This window comes from Spermophilus citellus (genome assembly GCF_964194105.1).
Source record: "Spermophilus citellus genome assembly, chromosome: 4".
NCBI lineage: Eukaryota > Metazoa > Chordata > Mammalia > Rodentia > Sciuridae > Spermophilus > Spermophilus citellus.
Window position 1 is genome coordinate 156,321,735 of NC_138185.1, and position 19,405 is coordinate 156,341,139.

General features: G+C 33.2%; 1 protein-coding gene across 2 annotated transcripts in view; it reads left to right on the forward strand.

The window, feature by feature from the left end:
* The window catches only part of MNAT1 (MNAT1 component of CDK activating kinase), a 258,540-nt gene that overhangs the window by 70,287 nt on the left and 168,848 nt on the right, over positions 1-19,405 (forward strand). For both annotated transcript variants that reach the window (XM_081288978.1, XM_081288977.1), the window contains 2 exons: positions 4,180-4,332; positions 6,015-6,088. In XM_081288978.1, coding sequence (XP_081145104.1) covers positions 4,180-4,332; positions 6,015-6,088 — 227 coding nt within the window. The remainder of the gene's footprint in view (positions 1-4,179; positions 4,333-6,014; positions 6,089-19,405) is intronic.

A 19,405-nucleotide genomic window follows, 5' to 3' on the forward strand; every position in this document is an offset into this window, starting at 1 on the left:
TTCTGAGGTAGAATCATAGTAATAGTTCCTATAGGGATGCATTCCTGTTTGATTTAGTAGCAGGTTCTCTGTCAAGTCTCCAAGGTCCAGAATGCCCCTGGTAGCCATAGAATGTTCCTTTACCATTCATACAGTTGTTAGTTTTCTTTGTTTCTTGTAGTTTCTTGAATTTTTACTTTCCTTCCTTGATGGGGCATTGAGCCTTTATCAAATGTGCAACTTAGCATCCAGCATTGTGACCCCACGTGCCCTTTTTAGCTATTCCTCTGTGGCAGAAAGTGTGGGTATGAAACAGTAGAGTCTACATAGTTCAAAAACTTTCCTTGGCTTAGAGCATTTGAGTATGATGTATTAACATTCATTGGCCAGGAGAGTACAGTAGATATAATTTGTTGAGCCCTTGCCTGTTGCCTAACAGATTATAGGGTCATTTTCTTTTCTATTTCCACTACAATATATGAGCTCTTATGCATGAAGTTAGTGTTATTCACTTTACATTCCCCACAAAGCCAAGTATATTAGTTTTGTATATGTTACTTCACTGAAAGCCTTAAGTATAGTATTTGTAACAAATTATTTGTCTTTTTCTAAGTCAATCTATCTTAATAACTGTTTAAATTCTGCAAAGAATGTAGTTGTTTTTCAAAATTATGGCAAACAAAATGATTAAATGTCTTCAGGGAATATAAGCAATTAAATATTTTGATAAAATAAGTCAGAAAAAGGGAAGGTAATCATTCTGGCTTTTAAAAACAAATAAACCCATAAAAATGTTCTTGGAATGGATAATGACTGATGATTTATACTTTTTTTTTTTTTTTGCAAATTTTTATGTGTTCTGTAAAACACAAGATTTAGTTTGACAAAATTCCTAGTACTCTGGGAGGAAGGAAAACTATTGTCAGATAAAATGAACTAGCAACTATCAACTTCTCCATATGACTAGTTTTCATGTGTATAACTTATAAATATGTACAAAAAATGTGGCAACATAAACACTAAAATTAGTAGTAGTTTGTTTTCTGTTAGAAGCGAGATATAGAACAAAATAAATTAGAACTTTTTTTCTCTGTATAATTTTATATTGTTTGAACTTTAAAAATAACCTTTTAAATATTCAGTTAACATCAGAAAATATCCAGTTAAAATCAGAAAGGGAGGGACTAGGGCTCAGTGATAGAACTTGTACTCAATTTGCTGGAGGCCCTGGATTTGAACCCATCTGCTAAGCACCCACTCTACCGTTGAGCTACACCTTTAGTTCCTAAAGATTTTTTAGTTTATTTTCCTATATAAATATTTCCCTTTCTGATTTTTTTTTTCTTTTTGGAGTGGTGGGAATTGAATCCATTGATAAGCACACACTTTTAACAACTGAACCATCCAACCCACAATTTTGTTTACATTACATTGACTTTAGGCAGATTATTTTTTTTTCTTTAGGTACTAGGGATTGAACCCAGAGTCACTTAACCACTGAACCACATCCCCAGCCATTTTAATATTTTATTCTGAGACCAGGTCTCATAAGTTGCTTCAGACCTTGTTAAATTGCTGAGACTGTTTTTGAACTCACACCATCATCCTGCCTCAGCCTCCTGAGCTGCTGGGATTACAGCCTGCACCACAAAGCCGGGCAAAATAGATTTTTATTTTTATTTTTATTGAGGTAGGGAATAAACTCACAGCTTTACACATGCTAGATAAGTACTCTAACACTGAGCTCTTACACCCCTAGCCCATTTTATTTTTTAGTTTGAGGGTCTTGTTAAGTTGCCCAGGCTGGCCTCAAACTTGGCCATTCTCCCGCATCAGCTTCAGAAACAGCTTCCCAGCTTCACTATGCTTGGTTTATGACCGATTTTTAAAAAGTGGAAATGTATACCTAATTTTGGAAGCAAGTAATATATTATGTTTATATACAATATTACTTTTAGAAGTATTATTCTACATATATTCTAAATAAATGAACTATTAACTACATCTAGACTCCAGAACCTTGAAATATGAAACTTTTTTTGTGGTTCAGTTACTTTTGAATATTTCATATGGCTCCCTGCTTATAAAGATCTTTAATTAATATAGTTATAAAACATGCCTGTTTTTAACTTCTGAATTTGGGTTTAATTTCTTCTAACTACAGGGAATAATGAAGTGTTGACTCCTGTGTGTTCTAAATTTAGGGTGGCTTTTCTGTTTCTGATTTTGTTTTTATCTTGGTAATGAAAGCTATGATCTCTGAAATTATTTTCTCCTATTTTTAGATGACACTATTAAGATATAGATATGCTGAGGTTAATGTTGGTAGTTTGCTAATATCCTTAAAAATTCTTACTTTCCCTTTTCACTGATTTCTCTTATCTGTTAAATTAATACATATGTAGAAGAAATCACCTTTTCCCTTATTAATTAGAACCTTTTTATTCCTCTGTCACATATTCATTTCTTTATTCAGTAAAGTTTATTTAATACTTACTATGAGGCACTAAGGATAAAAGTTATACCTTCATGAAATATATCCTAGTTGGGGAGACAGAAAACACAAATAATTTCAAATATTGCTTTTAATAAAAGGGCAGGGGTTGGGGCTCAGCAGTAGAGCACTTGCCTTGCACATGTGAGGCACTGGGTTTGATCCTCAGCACCACATGAAAATAAATAAACAAAATAAAGGTATTGTGTCCATATACAACTAAATATGTGTGTGTGTATGTGTGTGTGTATGTGTGTGTATCATATATATATATTTTTATTTTTGAAAAATAAAAAGAGTCCTAACACACATGTAACTGGGTAAGATTATAGTTGGAGGATACGGTGTTTGAATACTTATCAAGATATATGAATACTTAAAAGTTATAATTTAAGCTACATCTTGACCCAGCCCAAGTTCACCTGATACGTGTTGAGTTCCTGCTAGCCTATACCCTCAAGACTCAAGGCTAAAGTAGCTGCTGTCTCTTGGTGTCCAACCTTCTCTCCTAAGTGGTAGCATGGATCGGTTGGATTAGGGCAGGGGTAATCCAGTGATGCCTGGACCCAACTAAAATAATATTTGAACTGATCCTACCAGTTCTTCAGAAATTTGGTTATAGAGTGGTTCACTTCTAATTCCTGACTTTTCCAGCTCAAAAACTGTATTTTCCAAGAAGAAGAAAGAAGAAAAGGTAGAGGGGATGCAGGTATCTTGGAAATATCATTTGTCTAGGCATTAATTTTGGTTGATTTAGGGTGTCCAACTTTGAGTAAAGTTTTATAAACAGATGTTCTTTCTAGGATTTCTCATGGCAGAAGCTCTGATGATTTTCTCCTTTCTACACATATTAGGGGACTCTAAGTTCTTTTGTCTCTGGCCTGTGGGGCCTCATTCAGTTTGCACCTCTCTCTTGTAAACAGAACTTTTATAAAATTTCATTATGTGGCTGCAAATGGGAAAAATAAGTGCTTGTCGTATATGGAGTATCTCCTGGTAGAGGCTTCTCTTGCCCAGGTCTAAGAGTGAATAAGGTTGAGTATCCCTTATCTGACATGCTTGGAACCAATCAAAAGTGTTTTGGATTTTGAATTTTTTTTTTTTTTTGATTCTGGAATATTTGCATATATATCACAAGTCACTTTAGGGATGAGAAACAAGTCTAAACACAAAACTGGTACTTCATATATATCTTATACACATAGCCTGAAGGCAATATCATTCATGATTTTTAATAATTTTGTGCATGAAACAAAATTTTACAATATGAAATTTTGCACTTCTTGCATTATGTTGGTGCTCAAAAAGTTATGGATTTTGCATGTTTCAGATTTCAGATATTTGAATTGGGATGCTCAACCTTTATTGAATTGGGGATAGAAGTGACCATAAAGTCTTTTACTTTGCTCATTGACTTCTCCTTGACATTGTTGTTCTGAATCTTCTTAGCATTTTATTCAACTTATTTTAATTTATAAATTTCTTTAATTTGTAAAACTCAACTGGTATCTCTTGGGACATCTGTATCAGAAAAGTAAGCTCCAAATGAAAATGGTCATTTTCCAAAAGTTTTTTTTTTTTTTTTTGATAACATTAAGTAGCAATGAAGAGTTCATGTTTCCCTAATTCCTCTAAAAGGCAAACTATTCAAACTTGTTGCCGATTTGAACATTGTCTTAAATGTAATTTTATTTCTTTCCTTACAGGTGTGAAAGCTGTGTGGATTTACTGTTTGTGAGAGGAGCTGGAAACTGTCCTGAGTGTGGCACTCCACTTCGGAAGAGCAACTTCAGGGTACAGCTCTTTGAAGATCCCACTGTTGACAAGGAAGTTGAGATCAGAAAAAAAGTGCTAAAGATGTAAGTATTATTGTTAAAATGATTAAGCCAACAAAGAAGACTTTAGCAGTTGTTAAAGTCTAATTATTATCATTATTTCATGGTATAATTGTGAACAGATGGGCAAATGAATAACTATAAATTCATCTGTGTACTTGTTTTACAAAAATTTATTATATTTTTAGAGAACTGAGTAATGTTGTTATTCTAACCTTTGTTAAAGAGCCTCTTAACTGAAAGCTTCACAGTTTATCCATTTGCCATTTATTCCTTAATTAATAACTGTAAAATACCTACTGTATGCAGTGTGTTTTGTGTGTTAGGCAATAGGTACAAAATGATGAATATCTATCCATGAACCATGTCCTCATGAGGCTTACCATGTAGTTGCATAGTATAACCAAGAGATAGAAAATAAAATAGGCAGAATAATTATGTAATTATAAATTGAGAAAAATGCTATAAAGTAGTGATTGAGTACTGATAGCTATCAGTGATAAGTAAGAACTGAGGAGGTAACATTTAAATTGAGGTTTGAAATCTATTAGAGAAACACCTATGTTAGCTATGATTTGTTATGTATGTGTGTTTGTTCTATAATATTGGTTATAATATTTGTATTTTATGGTATTTGAATTTTATTTTATCTGCCTTTTTATAAAGGGGACTTGATTGATTTTGACGTTAAAATAATTGTTTTAAAGTTTTTTTTTTTTAAATGTGTGTTAGAGCCTTGAGCATGCTAGGCATGTACTTTATCACTAAGCTCAGCCCAGTGTTTAAATTCTTATTTTGGTGGTATACTTTTCAACCCAGGTCACCAGTATTTAAGTCACATCTATGTAGGCCTCTAACCAATAACACTTTGTCAGTTTCCCTAGCTGTTGCTTTATTACTTACATTGCTTCTAGGAGGTAGTCTCTTAGATTCTGATTTTTTATTGTTTAATTCCTTATAGTTTTATAATTCTTTATATATGTTAAAATAGTTGTAGGCTTTTCTGATTTAGCATTTTGTTTTGTTTTGTTTTGTATTGGGATGGAACCCAAGGACATCGAGCTACATCCATAGCCCCTTTTATTTTCATTTTGAGACAGTATCTCACTAAGTTGCTTAGGGCCTGGCTGAGTTGCTGTGGCTGGCCTCCAGCTTCTAATCTGAGCTGGGATTACAAGTGGTCACTGTGTTTGGTTGATATAGCATTCTTTACTGTCAAGAAAAAAATAGAAGTCCCTGAATTAAGTTTTCATTTTCTGGAAACTAGTGAATCTATTTGCAACAAGTAAACTATTTCATAATTTCCAGTGATACACCTTGTTTAAGTTCATTTCCCAAACCTATTAATTTTTCTTTCCCTGAAGTCTTATAAGGATTTTACATATTATACCTCTCTCTCCTGATTCTGCTTCTTCTCTATAGTCATAAGAATTTTAAGAACAACTTTCTTGAGCTGAGTGTATGGCTCAGAGGGTGAGTACTTGCCTATCATATGTGAGACTTTGTGTTTGATTTCCAGCAAGAGTGCAGGAAGGAGAATAGCATTCTTGGTCTAGTTAAAAACCTAGTGTCCAGAAAACAGTATTTTACACAGTACACAGTCATTTTCTATATGTCATATATGAATGAGGTTAAGAACAAGCAAACTAGTTATAAAATATTGAATGCAAATATATGTAACATGTTGATGTTTTCTTGTCTTTAAGATACAATAAAAGAGAAGAAGATTTTCCTAGTCTAAGAGAATATAATGATTTCCTAGAAGAAGTGGAGGAAATTGGTATGTTTTAATTTGAGACCTGAGACTTTGTGCTTTTATCATTTAGATGCTTAGGAGAATGTCTTACCTAAAAGTCTTTTAACAGGTTTTGTGATAACTAATTTTACCTAATTGAATCTCTTGTCCACTTAAATTATATTTGTCAAACTGAAGGCATACTTAAATAAAGGATATTCTTTAGTAATTTATCTTAAAAAATTATTAGTAGCGATAGTAATATTCTAGCTGGGAAGGAAGACAATGTCTATATGTATTCTTTGTATGTTAATAATAGTTTAAGCAAAAGGAAATAATGTTATGATTTTTTTGGTAGGTTTTTTGGTAATTATCCATGATAACTAAAGTCATATGTTGCTTATCATTATTTATACTTCTATTGACACAGTAGTTTGAAAATACTTCAAAGCTGTGGACTGTTGAAGTAGCTTTCTGATATACAATGTTCTGGAATCAGAGGTTTGAGTAATCTTAGTGCCTTTTCTTGCTGATTTGATTAGTCAAAAGGATACTTTTGCAAAACAAAACAAAACAAAAACAAAACTCTTGTTTCTGTTTTCTTTTTTTTCAGTCTTTATAATTTTTTTAAAAATTTATATATGGCAATGGAATGCATTACAATTCTTATTACACATATAGAGCACAATTTTTTATATCTCTGGTTGTATACAAAGTATATTCACACCAATTCGTGTCTTCATACATGTACTTTGGAGAATAATGTCCATCACATTCCACCATCATTTCTACCCTCTCCCTTCCCCTCCAACCCCTCTGCTCTATCTAGAGTTTGTCTATTCCTCCCATGCTCCCCCTCCCTACCCCTACCCCACTATGAATCAGCCTCCTTATATCAGAGAAAACATTCAGCATTTGGTTATTTGGGATTGACTAACTTCACTTAGCATTATCTTCTCTAACTCCATCCATTTACCTGCAAATGCCATGATTTTATTCAATTTTATTGCTGAGTAATATTCCATCGTGTATATATGCCACAGTTTTAAAATCCATTCATCTATTGAAGGGCATCTAGGTTGGTTCCACAGTTTAGCTATTGTGAATTGTGTTGCTATAAACACTGATGTGGCTGTGTCCCTGTAGTATGCTGTTTTTAAGTCCTTTGGGTATAGACCCAGAAGAGGGATAGCTGGGTCAAATGGTGGTTCCATTTTTAATATTCCAAGAAATCTCCATACTGCTTTCCATATTGGTTGCACCAATTTGCAGTTCCACCAGCAGTATATGAGTGTACCTTTTCCCCCACATATTTGCCAACACTTATTGTTGTTTGTCTTCATAATAGCTGCCATTCTGACTGAACATGCATAAAACTCAACTCAAAATGGATTAAGGATCTAGGAATAAAACTAGAGACCCTGCATCTAATAGAAGAAAAAGTAGCCCCTAATCTTCATCATGTGGGATTAGGCCCCAACTTCCTTTATAAGACTCCTTTGGCACATGAATTGAAAGCAAGAATCAATAAATGGGATGGACTCAAACTAAAAAGTTTCTTCCCAGCAAAAGAATCAATCTGTGAGGTGAATAGAGAGCCTATATCTTGGAGCAAAGCTTTACCCCTCACACATCAGGTAGAGCACTAATCTCTAAGGTATATAAATAACTCAAAAAACTAAGCGCCAAAAAAACAAATAACCCACTGAATAAACGGGCTAAGGATCTGAACAGACACTTCTCAGAAGAGGGTGTACAATCAATCAACAAATATATGAAAAAATGTTCATCATCGCTAACAGAGAAATGCAAATCAAAACTATTCTAAGATTGTTTCTGTTTTCTTAAATGAAATTTTAGAGATGTTAAAAAGTCTAGAATCTGTACATGTGGAAAAATAAGAATTCATACCCTATTTGAATCAAATGTAAGATATGTCAAGATCATTGTATTGTCTTGAGCAACTAATAAAAAAAAGTCTAGAAGTTATATTGATTCAAAAATTAATGTTTTTTAAAAAAAGTATTCATAATTATTTTAAAGTGTAGGTTAGGAAATAGCACAAAGGTTGTAGTCTATGAAAATTAGAATGAGAGTATGAGAGTCAGTTGCTTTTTTATTATTCACTAAAACTTGATAGTCAAATATAATTACAATCTTTATTATTAAAAATATGATAATAAAATTGGTTATTCTTTTCTTTCTTTTTTTTGTTTTATGTGGTACTGCATATTAAACCCAAGTGCTGTACCACTGAGCTGCATCCCCAGACCAAAAATTGGTTATTCTTCAGAAGGTTTATGTATGGTAAATTTTTAGAAAATATAAATTTCTAAAGAATGAGTATTCTAATTCTTTTAAAGTATCCTTTCTGAGAAAATACAAAAAGTCTTTTTGTTTTACTCATTATCAAAACTTTTCTAAAATGTCTAATTTCATTTGTTATGCCAGAACAGAAGCATATATAGAATATGATTTAGGTATCTTTTAGTGCTGTAGAGTCACTGCTTTTTCATTCTAATTATACTCATTTGCATATAATCTTAGCAAGCGTGAGTTACTATGAATTTTAATTGAGAAGATGGTGGATTTGGGGGTGACAAAGCAAATTTAGGATATGGATTGAGAAGATATGCCTAACAGAAATCTGGAAGTACTGGGCAAGTATGTATAAATCTGGTTATATATAGATAGTAAGTATACGACAAGCAGTTGGATAGCAATCAGGATGAAACCCAGTTTACATATATATTCTACAGGCGATATAATTAGTCAAAAATCTGTTAGGTAACAAAGGGAAATGAGATTATAGATGTTGCAGGGCAAGTTGAATGCATATTTACAATTCCAACCTTACAGTCATAAACTGATGGACATAGAAGGAACGGATAAGGGATAGATTCTTGAGCTGTGATTTAAAAAAATACATTTTTGCTATGAGATGAATTAGTTTGGAGGCATGGATAACCTGGGACCTTTGGGTGAAACGAGTTCATGTTCAGAAGTGGGAACTAGGATCAAAAGGCAAGAGCAAGTCAGAATGTTTGTGATATGCAATATGTAATACTTTCTTTACCAGAAGGGGGAACTATGGCTTAGAACATTTAATTAGAAAATGATTATGCTATTATGTACAGTTCATGAGGGACTGTCTTCATTTTAAAGTATTTGGAAATTCTTTTAACCAACTTCTGCTTAATTATCTCATTAACTGACATTCCTCTGACCTTCCATAAAATGTACTGATCGATACCCTGAGCATAATGAATACATGGTAAATGCTGCCCATTAGAAGCTGTCCTCAAGTATATCTCTGTATTTCTCTCACCTGTTTAGTTACACATCAAGAGTTTTTTGAATTGTTAACCAAACTTCCTTGTGCCAATTGCATTTATTTTTGCAGTTATGTTAATTAAATAAGTGTATATAAGTTGGGAAAAAATCACAAAACTATGGGATTTAGCTTCTCTTGTTCTCAGTTCACTTTTTTAAAAAATGGAAACTCAGCAATGTAGAGGAAAGTTATTGTTTACATAAGAAAGAAGGCAAACTCCAATTAATGGCTAGACTTTTGCTGTTTGTCATTAAATTAGAGAATGACTTTATACTTACAATATTGTTAATATGCATTTTAAGTTATTTGGGGAGAGAAAGAGAAAGGTATAGAGATAGATATGGGGGTGAAGGGAGAGGAACAGAGAAGGAGGGAAAGAATGAATGAATATGAATGTGTATATGATTAGTAGACTATGCAAAGAAATCAACTATAAATCCTGATGTTGGTTAAAGACTGGTTCCACTATTATTTGAAGTATTGCTTTTTGGGACCTAGCTTCATGGATTTACTTTATTTTCTGAACTCAGCTCACTTTAGCAAACATTTATTGTTTCATATGAGTTACTTTACTGTTGAAAATACATGTTTCTTCAATAAGTTCAGACTTTAAATGGGAAGGTAATTATGTAAACAAATGGCTATAATTTAATGTGACAAATCTTATAGGTATTTATAAAATGCTGTGGGAATAAAGATAAGAAAGCAATTAACCCAGCATTAGTAAATAGAGGTATATTTAGTAAAATTCAGAGACATGATAATATTTGAGTTTGATTTAAACGATTAAGAGAAACCTGTGATGACTGTGGGGGAAAGGAAATTGGAGAGGATGGTTAAGGGGTACAGGAGTGCAGTTGAATTGAAGGAATGACTTCTAATGTTCTACAGTATATTAGGATAACAGTGGTAAATAATGATTGTGTAGCTAGTAGAGATAACTTTGAATGTTCCCAACACAAAGAAATGATAAATATTTACCGTGATGGATATGCCAGTTTCCTAGATCTGATCATTACACAGTAGTCATACTATATACGTATATTGAAATATCACACTGTCCTCCATAAATATGTATAGTTATTGTGTCATTTGAAAATTAAAAAAATATTAAAAGTAAATAAAAAATGTGAATAATTTGTCAGGTAGAAAGGCAATGGAAGAACTTTGTAGCAAAAGAAAAAGGCACAGAGACAGAAAGGCATATAAAATGGTGGAGCATGAGCAAGGAGTCTGTTACAAGTAGAGAAAGCATGGGATATGACTGAAAATGAAGCTTGTAAAACAAGCTGGATCTGGGTTAAGGAGAGGTTAGGATTGTAGACAACCAAAGCAAAAATAGACACATGGGTTTCATCAGATGAAAAACCATCTGTATAGCAAAGGAAGCAATCAACAGAGTAAAGAGACAGTCCAGAATAGCAGAAAATATTTGTTAACTTGAGAAGGAGATAATCTCCAAGATGCAAGGAACTTGAACAATTGAACAGCAAGAAAGAAAATAATTAAAAAGTGGGCTAAGGTCTTAAATAGACATTTCTTGAAAGTGGACATACAATCAACAGATTTATGAAATGATATTCAACATCACTACCCTGGGAAATGCAAATCAATGAGATATCACCACACCTCTAGTATCCAAAAGATGAATGATAAGTATTAATGAGGATGTGACCATAAATGAACCCTTGTACACTATTAATAAAAATATCATTAGTACAACCATACGGAGAACAATATGAACCTTCCTCAAAACATTAATCATAGAATTATTATGTGGTGTAATTTCTCTTTGGGGCATTCGAAAGAATTCAATCCAAAAGAATTAAAATTGGTATGTTGAAGAGATCTCTCTGCATCCCTGTGTTCATAACAGCTATATTCAGAATAGCCAAGATATGATATGGAATCAACCTAAGTGTCCATTATTCTATATATGGTTAAAGTGTGGTGTGTATGTCTTATGGAATACTATTCAGACTTAGAAGAGAATCCTCTTAATTGTGGCAAGCATGAATCAGGAGGATATTGTGTGAAGTGAAATAAGTCAGGCACAGGAAGAAAAATAAAGCACGATCTCACTTATATGTAGAATTTAAAATAAAGTTACAGAAGTAGACAGTAGAATGGTGTTTTACCATGAGTTAGTGGTAAGCGGGTGGGGTGGAGGTGGATATTGACAAAATTTCAGTTAGATAAGCAGTATAAATTTTTGAAACCTGTTGCACAGCATGGTGACTTCAGTTAATGTGTTGTATATTTCAGAATTGCTAAAATAATTTTAAATGTTCTCATTACAAAAAACTATGTGAGGTGATAGATATGTGAGTTGACTTGATATAATACCCCATTTATATATATATATATATATATATATATATATATATATATATAGTATGTATGTATGTATAGTTTGTGTATGTATGTACATACATACATATACACATGCTATTATACCCCATGGACATATACAGTTCTTGCCAATTAAAAATAAAAATTACAAAAAAGGAGAAGTTTGTAAACTTGGCTGTTAGGGTAACCCATTAAAGTCCCAAGATTTTAGTTCTGCAAATAGTTTAATGAAATTGACACAGGTGCATTAAAATAGGTTGGAATTTGTAATCTAGAGCTTGTATATTATATTAATAAGTGTTAAAATTATATTTGTATTATATAACTATATATTACATAATTATATTAACTCTTATATACTGTATTCAGTTTTTTATACATGTTACATACATATGGGCTAATGAGACAAAATGGGATTTTACTTGTGGCTAGTAGCAAAACCAATGAAATTTTTTAGGGGCCATTTCAGTAATTTGGATAATGATAAAAATAATGATAATGAAAAAAATAAGTAGAAATTAATGGGGGATGGGTGACAGACAAAGGTAATATTTTGAAACAGAATATTCAAATGACTGATTTAATGTAGGAAGTGAATTAAAAAGAGTAGACAAGATGAAATATTTTGACTTTGAAAGTTTCATGATACTAATCAAGATAATAAAATCTGGAGAATAGGCAGTATTTTTTATTGTTTTGTTTTTTGGATGGCAAGCATACAGAAATGAAAGATGAGGTAACATCTTTAGTCTTTTAGATTTTTTAAGTTTTATTTTAATAGTGTGGCTTTGTTCTGATTGTTATATAAATAAAACTTCCTTTAAAAATCTTGGTTTAGGGCTTGGGTTGTATAGATGAGTGGTAGAGTGCCTGCCTGGAAAGCATGAGTCACTGGGTTCAATCTCCAGTACAAAAAAAGAAATCTTGGTTAGTAGCTGTCTATGTTGTTTTATTCATACTTTTAAAGATGATTAGTTGATGTTTGTGACATCTGTATTGACTGTCTATTAATTAAATTATAAAATGTTAATTTAATGGGTACCTATAAGTTCCAGACTAACTGTACACACCTTATATAATTTTTTCAACTCTAAGAGATACACATTTTTTAAAATATTTTTTTTTAGTTGGACACAATAACTTTATTTATTTATTTACTTTTATGTGGTGCTGAGGATTGAACCCAGCGCCTCACATGTGCTAGGTGAGCACTCTATTGCTGAGCTACAACCCAAGCCCCAAGATATGCATTTTTTAAACCAAATTTTACATATAGATAGAGAACAGGCACAGAGAGCCTGCTAGTAAATAATGGAACCAAATTTTAAGAACAGGTTTTTCTCACAAGTGCATAAAAGTACTTGGTAGGCTAAAAAGAGAAGTTAGTAGTCTCAGTCTAGAACATGGGGTGCTGTTGAATAGTCAGAGATGAGAGAAAAGAAAGTTGGTTGGAGCAATTTTTTAAAGGATATTGAAGAAATTTAACCTTGATCTTTTAGGTAGAAGGGTGGTATTGAAAATATTTAAGTCTAGTGTGAGAAGATTAAAAAGAGGGGTGGTTTGTCAGTGTTAGAGGATTCATTAATTGGAATGAAATAATTTCATTATATAAATTTTATTATGAATATTTTCAAATCATAATTATAAAAATTTAAAATTTACAATTTTGAATAATGGCATAAAAATTTACAGTAGAAGGGGCACATACGAAGATAAATTTTCTTATGGTACTAACAATAGACTGTTTTTTCCCCCCCTGTGGTTATGACAATTATACATAAAAGTTCTTGTTCCTTTTGGTCCCAGGGATTATCTCAAAGGTTTGTTCTTAGTTTTATAATAAATAGGTTATTCTTTTGGTGAAGACAATACTTATTTTTAAAAGGGTGAGAAAGCCCTAAGGCCTTTAATTATAAATTCTGGGTGTCAAAAAAAAGACTCTAAAATTGTACTTAAATAACATTAAATCTTTCAGCAAATACAATAGGTTTTTTGTTTGCTTTTAATACTTGACTACAGACAGGTCAACATCTGAGGTAAACCATTAAGCAGATAAAGGGTCAAATGATTGCTATAGAAAATTAGCCTCTATTCCTTTTTCTTCAAGCTATTATATCAACCTGATTCCTTGTGGTATGAGTGAGTTCTGCTTCACATAAAAAGTTTTTAAGATAGTAATTCACATTTGTGGTTCTTTTCTTACTTTTTAAAGGAAGATGTTTGTGTTCTGTATAAATAATTGGCCTCTATGATATTGCTATTACCTTTGCTTTCTAAGTGAAAAAATGGCTATGTTACTTTTATTGGAATTAATCACAATATTTTTAATAAGCATAAAATAAATTGTATCTAAACATATACATTTCAGGGGCTGGGGATGTGGCTCAAGTGGTAGCGCGCTCGCCTGGCATGCGTGCGGCCCGGGTTCGAACCTCAGCCCCACATACAAACAAAGATGTTGTGTTCGCCTGCTGAGAATTAAAAATAAATAAATATTTAAAAAAAAATAAACATATACATTTCGCTTAGTATTAATGTTCACTTATTTCTGAGATCTATTTAATGGAAAGTTTAAATCAGTAGTAAATTATCTAGCCTACCAAAAAATGATGTTTTTGTTTTTTGTTTAAGCTACTCAGGATTCTAGTAGAGTTCTTTCATAGGATATCAGTGTGATTATGTTCACTTTTCAGTAGCTTAATACCATAAGAAACCAAGATTATTTCTTTCTATAGTTTTGAATCTTCTTACTTTGCTATGTTCAGATTTGTAATTATAAATGTTATTAATTACATATAAAATTATAAAATTAATAATACATGTTAATACTAGTTTATTTTTACTTTTGTAATAATTCAAGTATTTCCTATGTTCTTACCACATGGGAAGTTGTTTTATTTTTTAAAAATATTTTAAAACAGTTAAGATTCATCTCAAAATTGAACAGAAAGTACAGAGTTTTCATATAGCCCCTATCCTCACATAGATACTGCTTCTTCTGCTATCAATGTCTTCAACCATGACAGCAGAATGCATTTCAACTCATTGTACACATTTGTTAAAATTGACAAACCTACTTTAATACATCATCATCACACAAAATCCATGATTTGCATTAGGGCTCACTCTCCCTGTTGTGTACTTTATGGATTTACAAATGTAAAGTGAGTGACCTTTATCCACCATTATAGTGTCATATAGGGTAGTTTCTTTGCCTGAACAATCCTCTGGTCTTTGCTTGTTATTCCCCTCCTTTGCTATTCCCTTGCTATTCCTTTGCAACCACTGAATTTTTAAATGAATCAATTAATTATTTATTTTAACTGTCTCCATATATTTGCCTTTCCTGGATTGTCATATAGTTTGAATCTTGAAGTATGTAGTTTTTTTCCATTGGCTCTTTTCACCAATGAAAAGAATTTAAGTTTCTTTCATGTTTTTTTAACTCATTTCTTTTTGCACTGAACATTGTTGAGATATTCCAGAGTTTATCCATTCCCCTACTGAAGGACATATTCATAACCATGTCTGTGCAGGATTTTGTGTGGACATATTTTTCTACTCATTTGGATAAATACCTAGAAGCTTCATTGCTAGGTTATATGGTAGAATGTTTTTAAAATTTTAAAAATTCTAATTAGTCATCCATGACAGCAGAATGCATTTCAACTCATTGTACACAAAGGAACATAACTTCTCATTTCTTTGGCTGTACATGATGTAGACTCACATTGTTCCTTCAATCATACATGTATATAGGGTAATATAATGTTCATCTCTTTCCACTATCCTCTCTACCCTTAGACCCCTCCTCTCCCCTCACTCCCCTTTGCCCAATCCAAAGTTGCTTCATTCTCTCCCCACCCACCCCCATTATGGATTAGCATTCACTGATCAGAGAAAACATTTGATCTTTGGTTTTTTGGGTTTGGCTAATATTGCTTAGCAAGATATTCCTCAACTTCATACGTTTACTTGTAAATGCCACAATTTTATTCATCTTTAAGTCTGAGTAACACTATATTGTGTGTATATATATATCTCATTTTCTTTATCCATTTATCTGTTGAAAGGCATCGAGATTGGTAACATAGTTTAGCTATTGTGAATTGAGCTGCTATATACATTGATGTGGCTGTGTGTCACTGTAGTATGTTGATTTTAGGTCCTTTGGGTATAAACTGAGGACTGGGATAGCTGGGTCAAATGGTGGTTTTGTTCCAAGTTTTCTTTTTTTATATTTTTATTTTTTTATTAGTTGTTCACAACATTACAAAGCTCTTGACATATCATATTTCATACATTAGATTGAAGTGGGTTATGAACCCCCAATTTTACCCCAAATGCAGATTGCAGAATCACGTCGGTTACACATCCACAATTTTACATAATGCCCTATTAGTAATTGTTGTATCCTGCTACCTTTCCTATCTTCTGCATAGTACTCCATTGTGTATAGATGCCACATTTTTTTTTATCCATTCATCTATTGAAGGGCATCTGGGTTGGTTCCACAGTCTAGCTATTGTGAATTGTGCTGCTATGTTGTTCCAAGTTTTCTAAGGAATCTTCATACTGCTTTCCAGAGTGGTTGCATCAATTTTTACCCCCACTAGCAATGTATGAGTGTACCCTTTACCCCACATCCTTGCCAACATTTATTGTGCTTGTATTTTTTAAAAAATATTTTTTAGTGGTCAATGGATTTTATTTTTTTTATTTTTTTATTTTTTAATTTTTTATTTATTTTTATTTTTTTATTGGTTGTTCACAACATTACAAAGCTCTTGACATATCATATTTCATACATTAGATTGAAGTGGGTTATGAACTCCCAATTTTACCCCAAATGCAGATTGCAGTTACACATCCACAATTTTACATAATGCCCTATTAGTAATTGTTGTATTCTGCTACCTTTCCTATTCGCTACTATCCCCCCCACCCCCTTCCCTCACATCTTCTCTCTCTACTCCATCTATTGTAATTCATTTCTCTCCTTGTTAATTTTCCCATTCCCCTCACAACCTCTTATATGTAATTGTATAGCAATGAGGGTCTCCCTTCATTTCCATGCAATTTCCCTTTTCTCTCTCTTTCCCTCCCATCTCATGTCTCTGTTTAAAGTTAATCTTTTCTTTCTGCTCTTCCTCCCTACTCTGTTCATAGTTGCTCTCATTATATCAAAGAAGACATTTGGTATTTGTTTTTTAGGGATTGGCTAGCTTCACTAAGCATAATCTGCTCTAGTGCCATCCATTTCCCTGCAAATTCCATGATTTTGTCATTTTTTAGTGCTGCGTAATATTCCATGGTGTATAAATGCCACATTTTTTTTATCCATTCATCTATTGAAGGGCATCTGGGTTGGTTCCACAGTCTAGTTATTGTGAATTGTGCTGCTATGAACATCGATGTGGCAGTATCCCTGTAGCATGCTCTTTTAAGGTCTTCAGGGAATAGTCCGAGAAGGGGAATAGCTGGGTCAAATGGTGGTTCCATTCCCAGCTTTCTAAGGAATCTCCATACTGCTTTCCAAATTGGCCACACCAATTTGCAGTCCCACCAGCAATGTACAAGTGTACCCTTTTCCCCACATCCTCGCAAGCACTTGTTGTTGTTTGACTTCATAATGGCTGCCAGTCTCACTGGAGTGAGATGGTATCTTAGGGTGGTTTTGATTTGCATTTCTCTGACTGCTAGAGATGGTGAGTATTTTTCCATGTACTTGTTGATTAAATTGTATGTCCTCCTCTGAGAAGTGTCTGTTCAGGTCCTTGGCCCATTTGTTGATTGGGTTATTTGTTATCTTATTGTCTAATTTTTTGAGTTCTTTGTATACTCTGGATATTAGGGCTCTATCTGAAGTGTGTGGAGTAAAGATTTGTTCCCAGGATGTAGGCTCCCTGTTTATCTCTCTTATTGTTTCTTTTGCTGAGAAAAAACTTTTTAGTTTGAGTAAGTCCCATTTGTTGATTCTAGTTGTTAACTCTTGCGCTATGGGTGTCCTATTGAGGAATTTGGAGCCCGACCCCACAGTAGGTAGATCATAGCCAACTTTTTCTTCTATCAGATGCCGTGTCTCTGATTTAATATCAAGCTCCTTGGTCCATTTTGAGTTGACTTTTGTGCATGGCGAGAGAAAGGGATTCAGTTTCATTTTGATGCAAATGGATTTCCAGTTTTCCCAGCACCATTTGTTGAAGATGCTATCCTTCCTCCATTGCATGCTTTTAGCCCCTTTATCAAATATAAGTTAGTTGTAGTTTTGTGGATTGGTTACTGTGTCCTCTATTCTGTACCATTGGTCCACCCGCCTGTTTTGGTACCAGTACCATGCTGTTTTTGTTACTATTGCTCTGTAGTATAGTTTGAAGTCTGGTATCGCTATACCGCCTGAACACACTTCCTGCTTAGCATTGTTTTTGCTATTCTGGGTCTTTTATTATTCCATATGAATTTCATGACTGTTTTATCTATTTCTACAAGAAATGCTGTTGGGATTTTGATTGGCATTGCATTGAACCTATAGAGAACTTTTGGTAATATCGCCATTTTGATGATGTTAGTTCTGCCTATCCATGAACAGGGTATATTTTTCCATCTTCTGATGTCTTCTTCTATATCTCTCTTTAGGGTTCTGTAGTTTTCATTGTATAAGTCTTTCACCTCTTTTGTTAGGTTGATTCCCAAGTATTTTATTTTTTGGGGGGATATTGTGAATGGAGTAGTTGTCCTCATTTTCGTTTCAGAGGATTTGTCGCTGATATACAGGAATGCATTTGATTTATGCGTGTTGATTTTATATCCTGCCACTTTGCTGAATTCATTTATTAGTTCTAGTAGTTTCTTTGTAGATCCTTTTGGGTCTTCTAGGTATAGAATCATGTCTTCCGCAAATAGTGATAATTTAAGTTCTTCTTTTCCTATTTTTATGCCTTTAATTTCTTTTGTCTGTCTAATTGCTCTAGCTAGTATTTCAAGGACTAAATTAAATAGAAGTGGTGAGAGAGGGCATCCCTGTCTTGTTCCAGATTTTAGAGGGAATGCCTTCAACTTTTGTCCATTCAGAATGATGCTAGCCTGAGGCTTAGCATAGATAGCTTTTACAATGTCAAGGTAAGTTCCTGTTATCCCTAGTTTTTCTAATGTTTTGAACATAAAGGGATGCTGTACTTTGTCGAATGCTTTCTCTGCGTCTATCGAGATGATCATATGGTTCTTATCTGTAAGTGTATTGATGTGGTGAATAACATTTATTGATTTCCGTATGTTGAACCATCCTTGCATTCCAGAGATGAATCCTACTTGATCATGGTGCACAATTTTTTTGATGTGTTTTTGTATTCGATTCGCCAGAATTTTATTGAGGATTTTTGCATCTAGGTTCATCAGAGATATTGGTCTGTAGTTTTCTTTCTTTGAGGTGTCTTTGTCTGGTTTCGGAATCAGGGTGATGTTGGCCTCATAGAATGAATTTGGCAGAGCTCTTTTCTATTTCCTGAAATAACTTGAAAAGTATTGGTATTAATTCTTCTTTAAAGGTTTTGTAAAACTCTGCTGTATACCCATTCGGTCCTGGGCTTTTTTCTTGGTTTGTGGTCTTTTGATTGCTTCTTCAATTTCATCCATTGATATTGGTCTGTTCAAATTGTGTGAATCCTCCTGACTCAGTC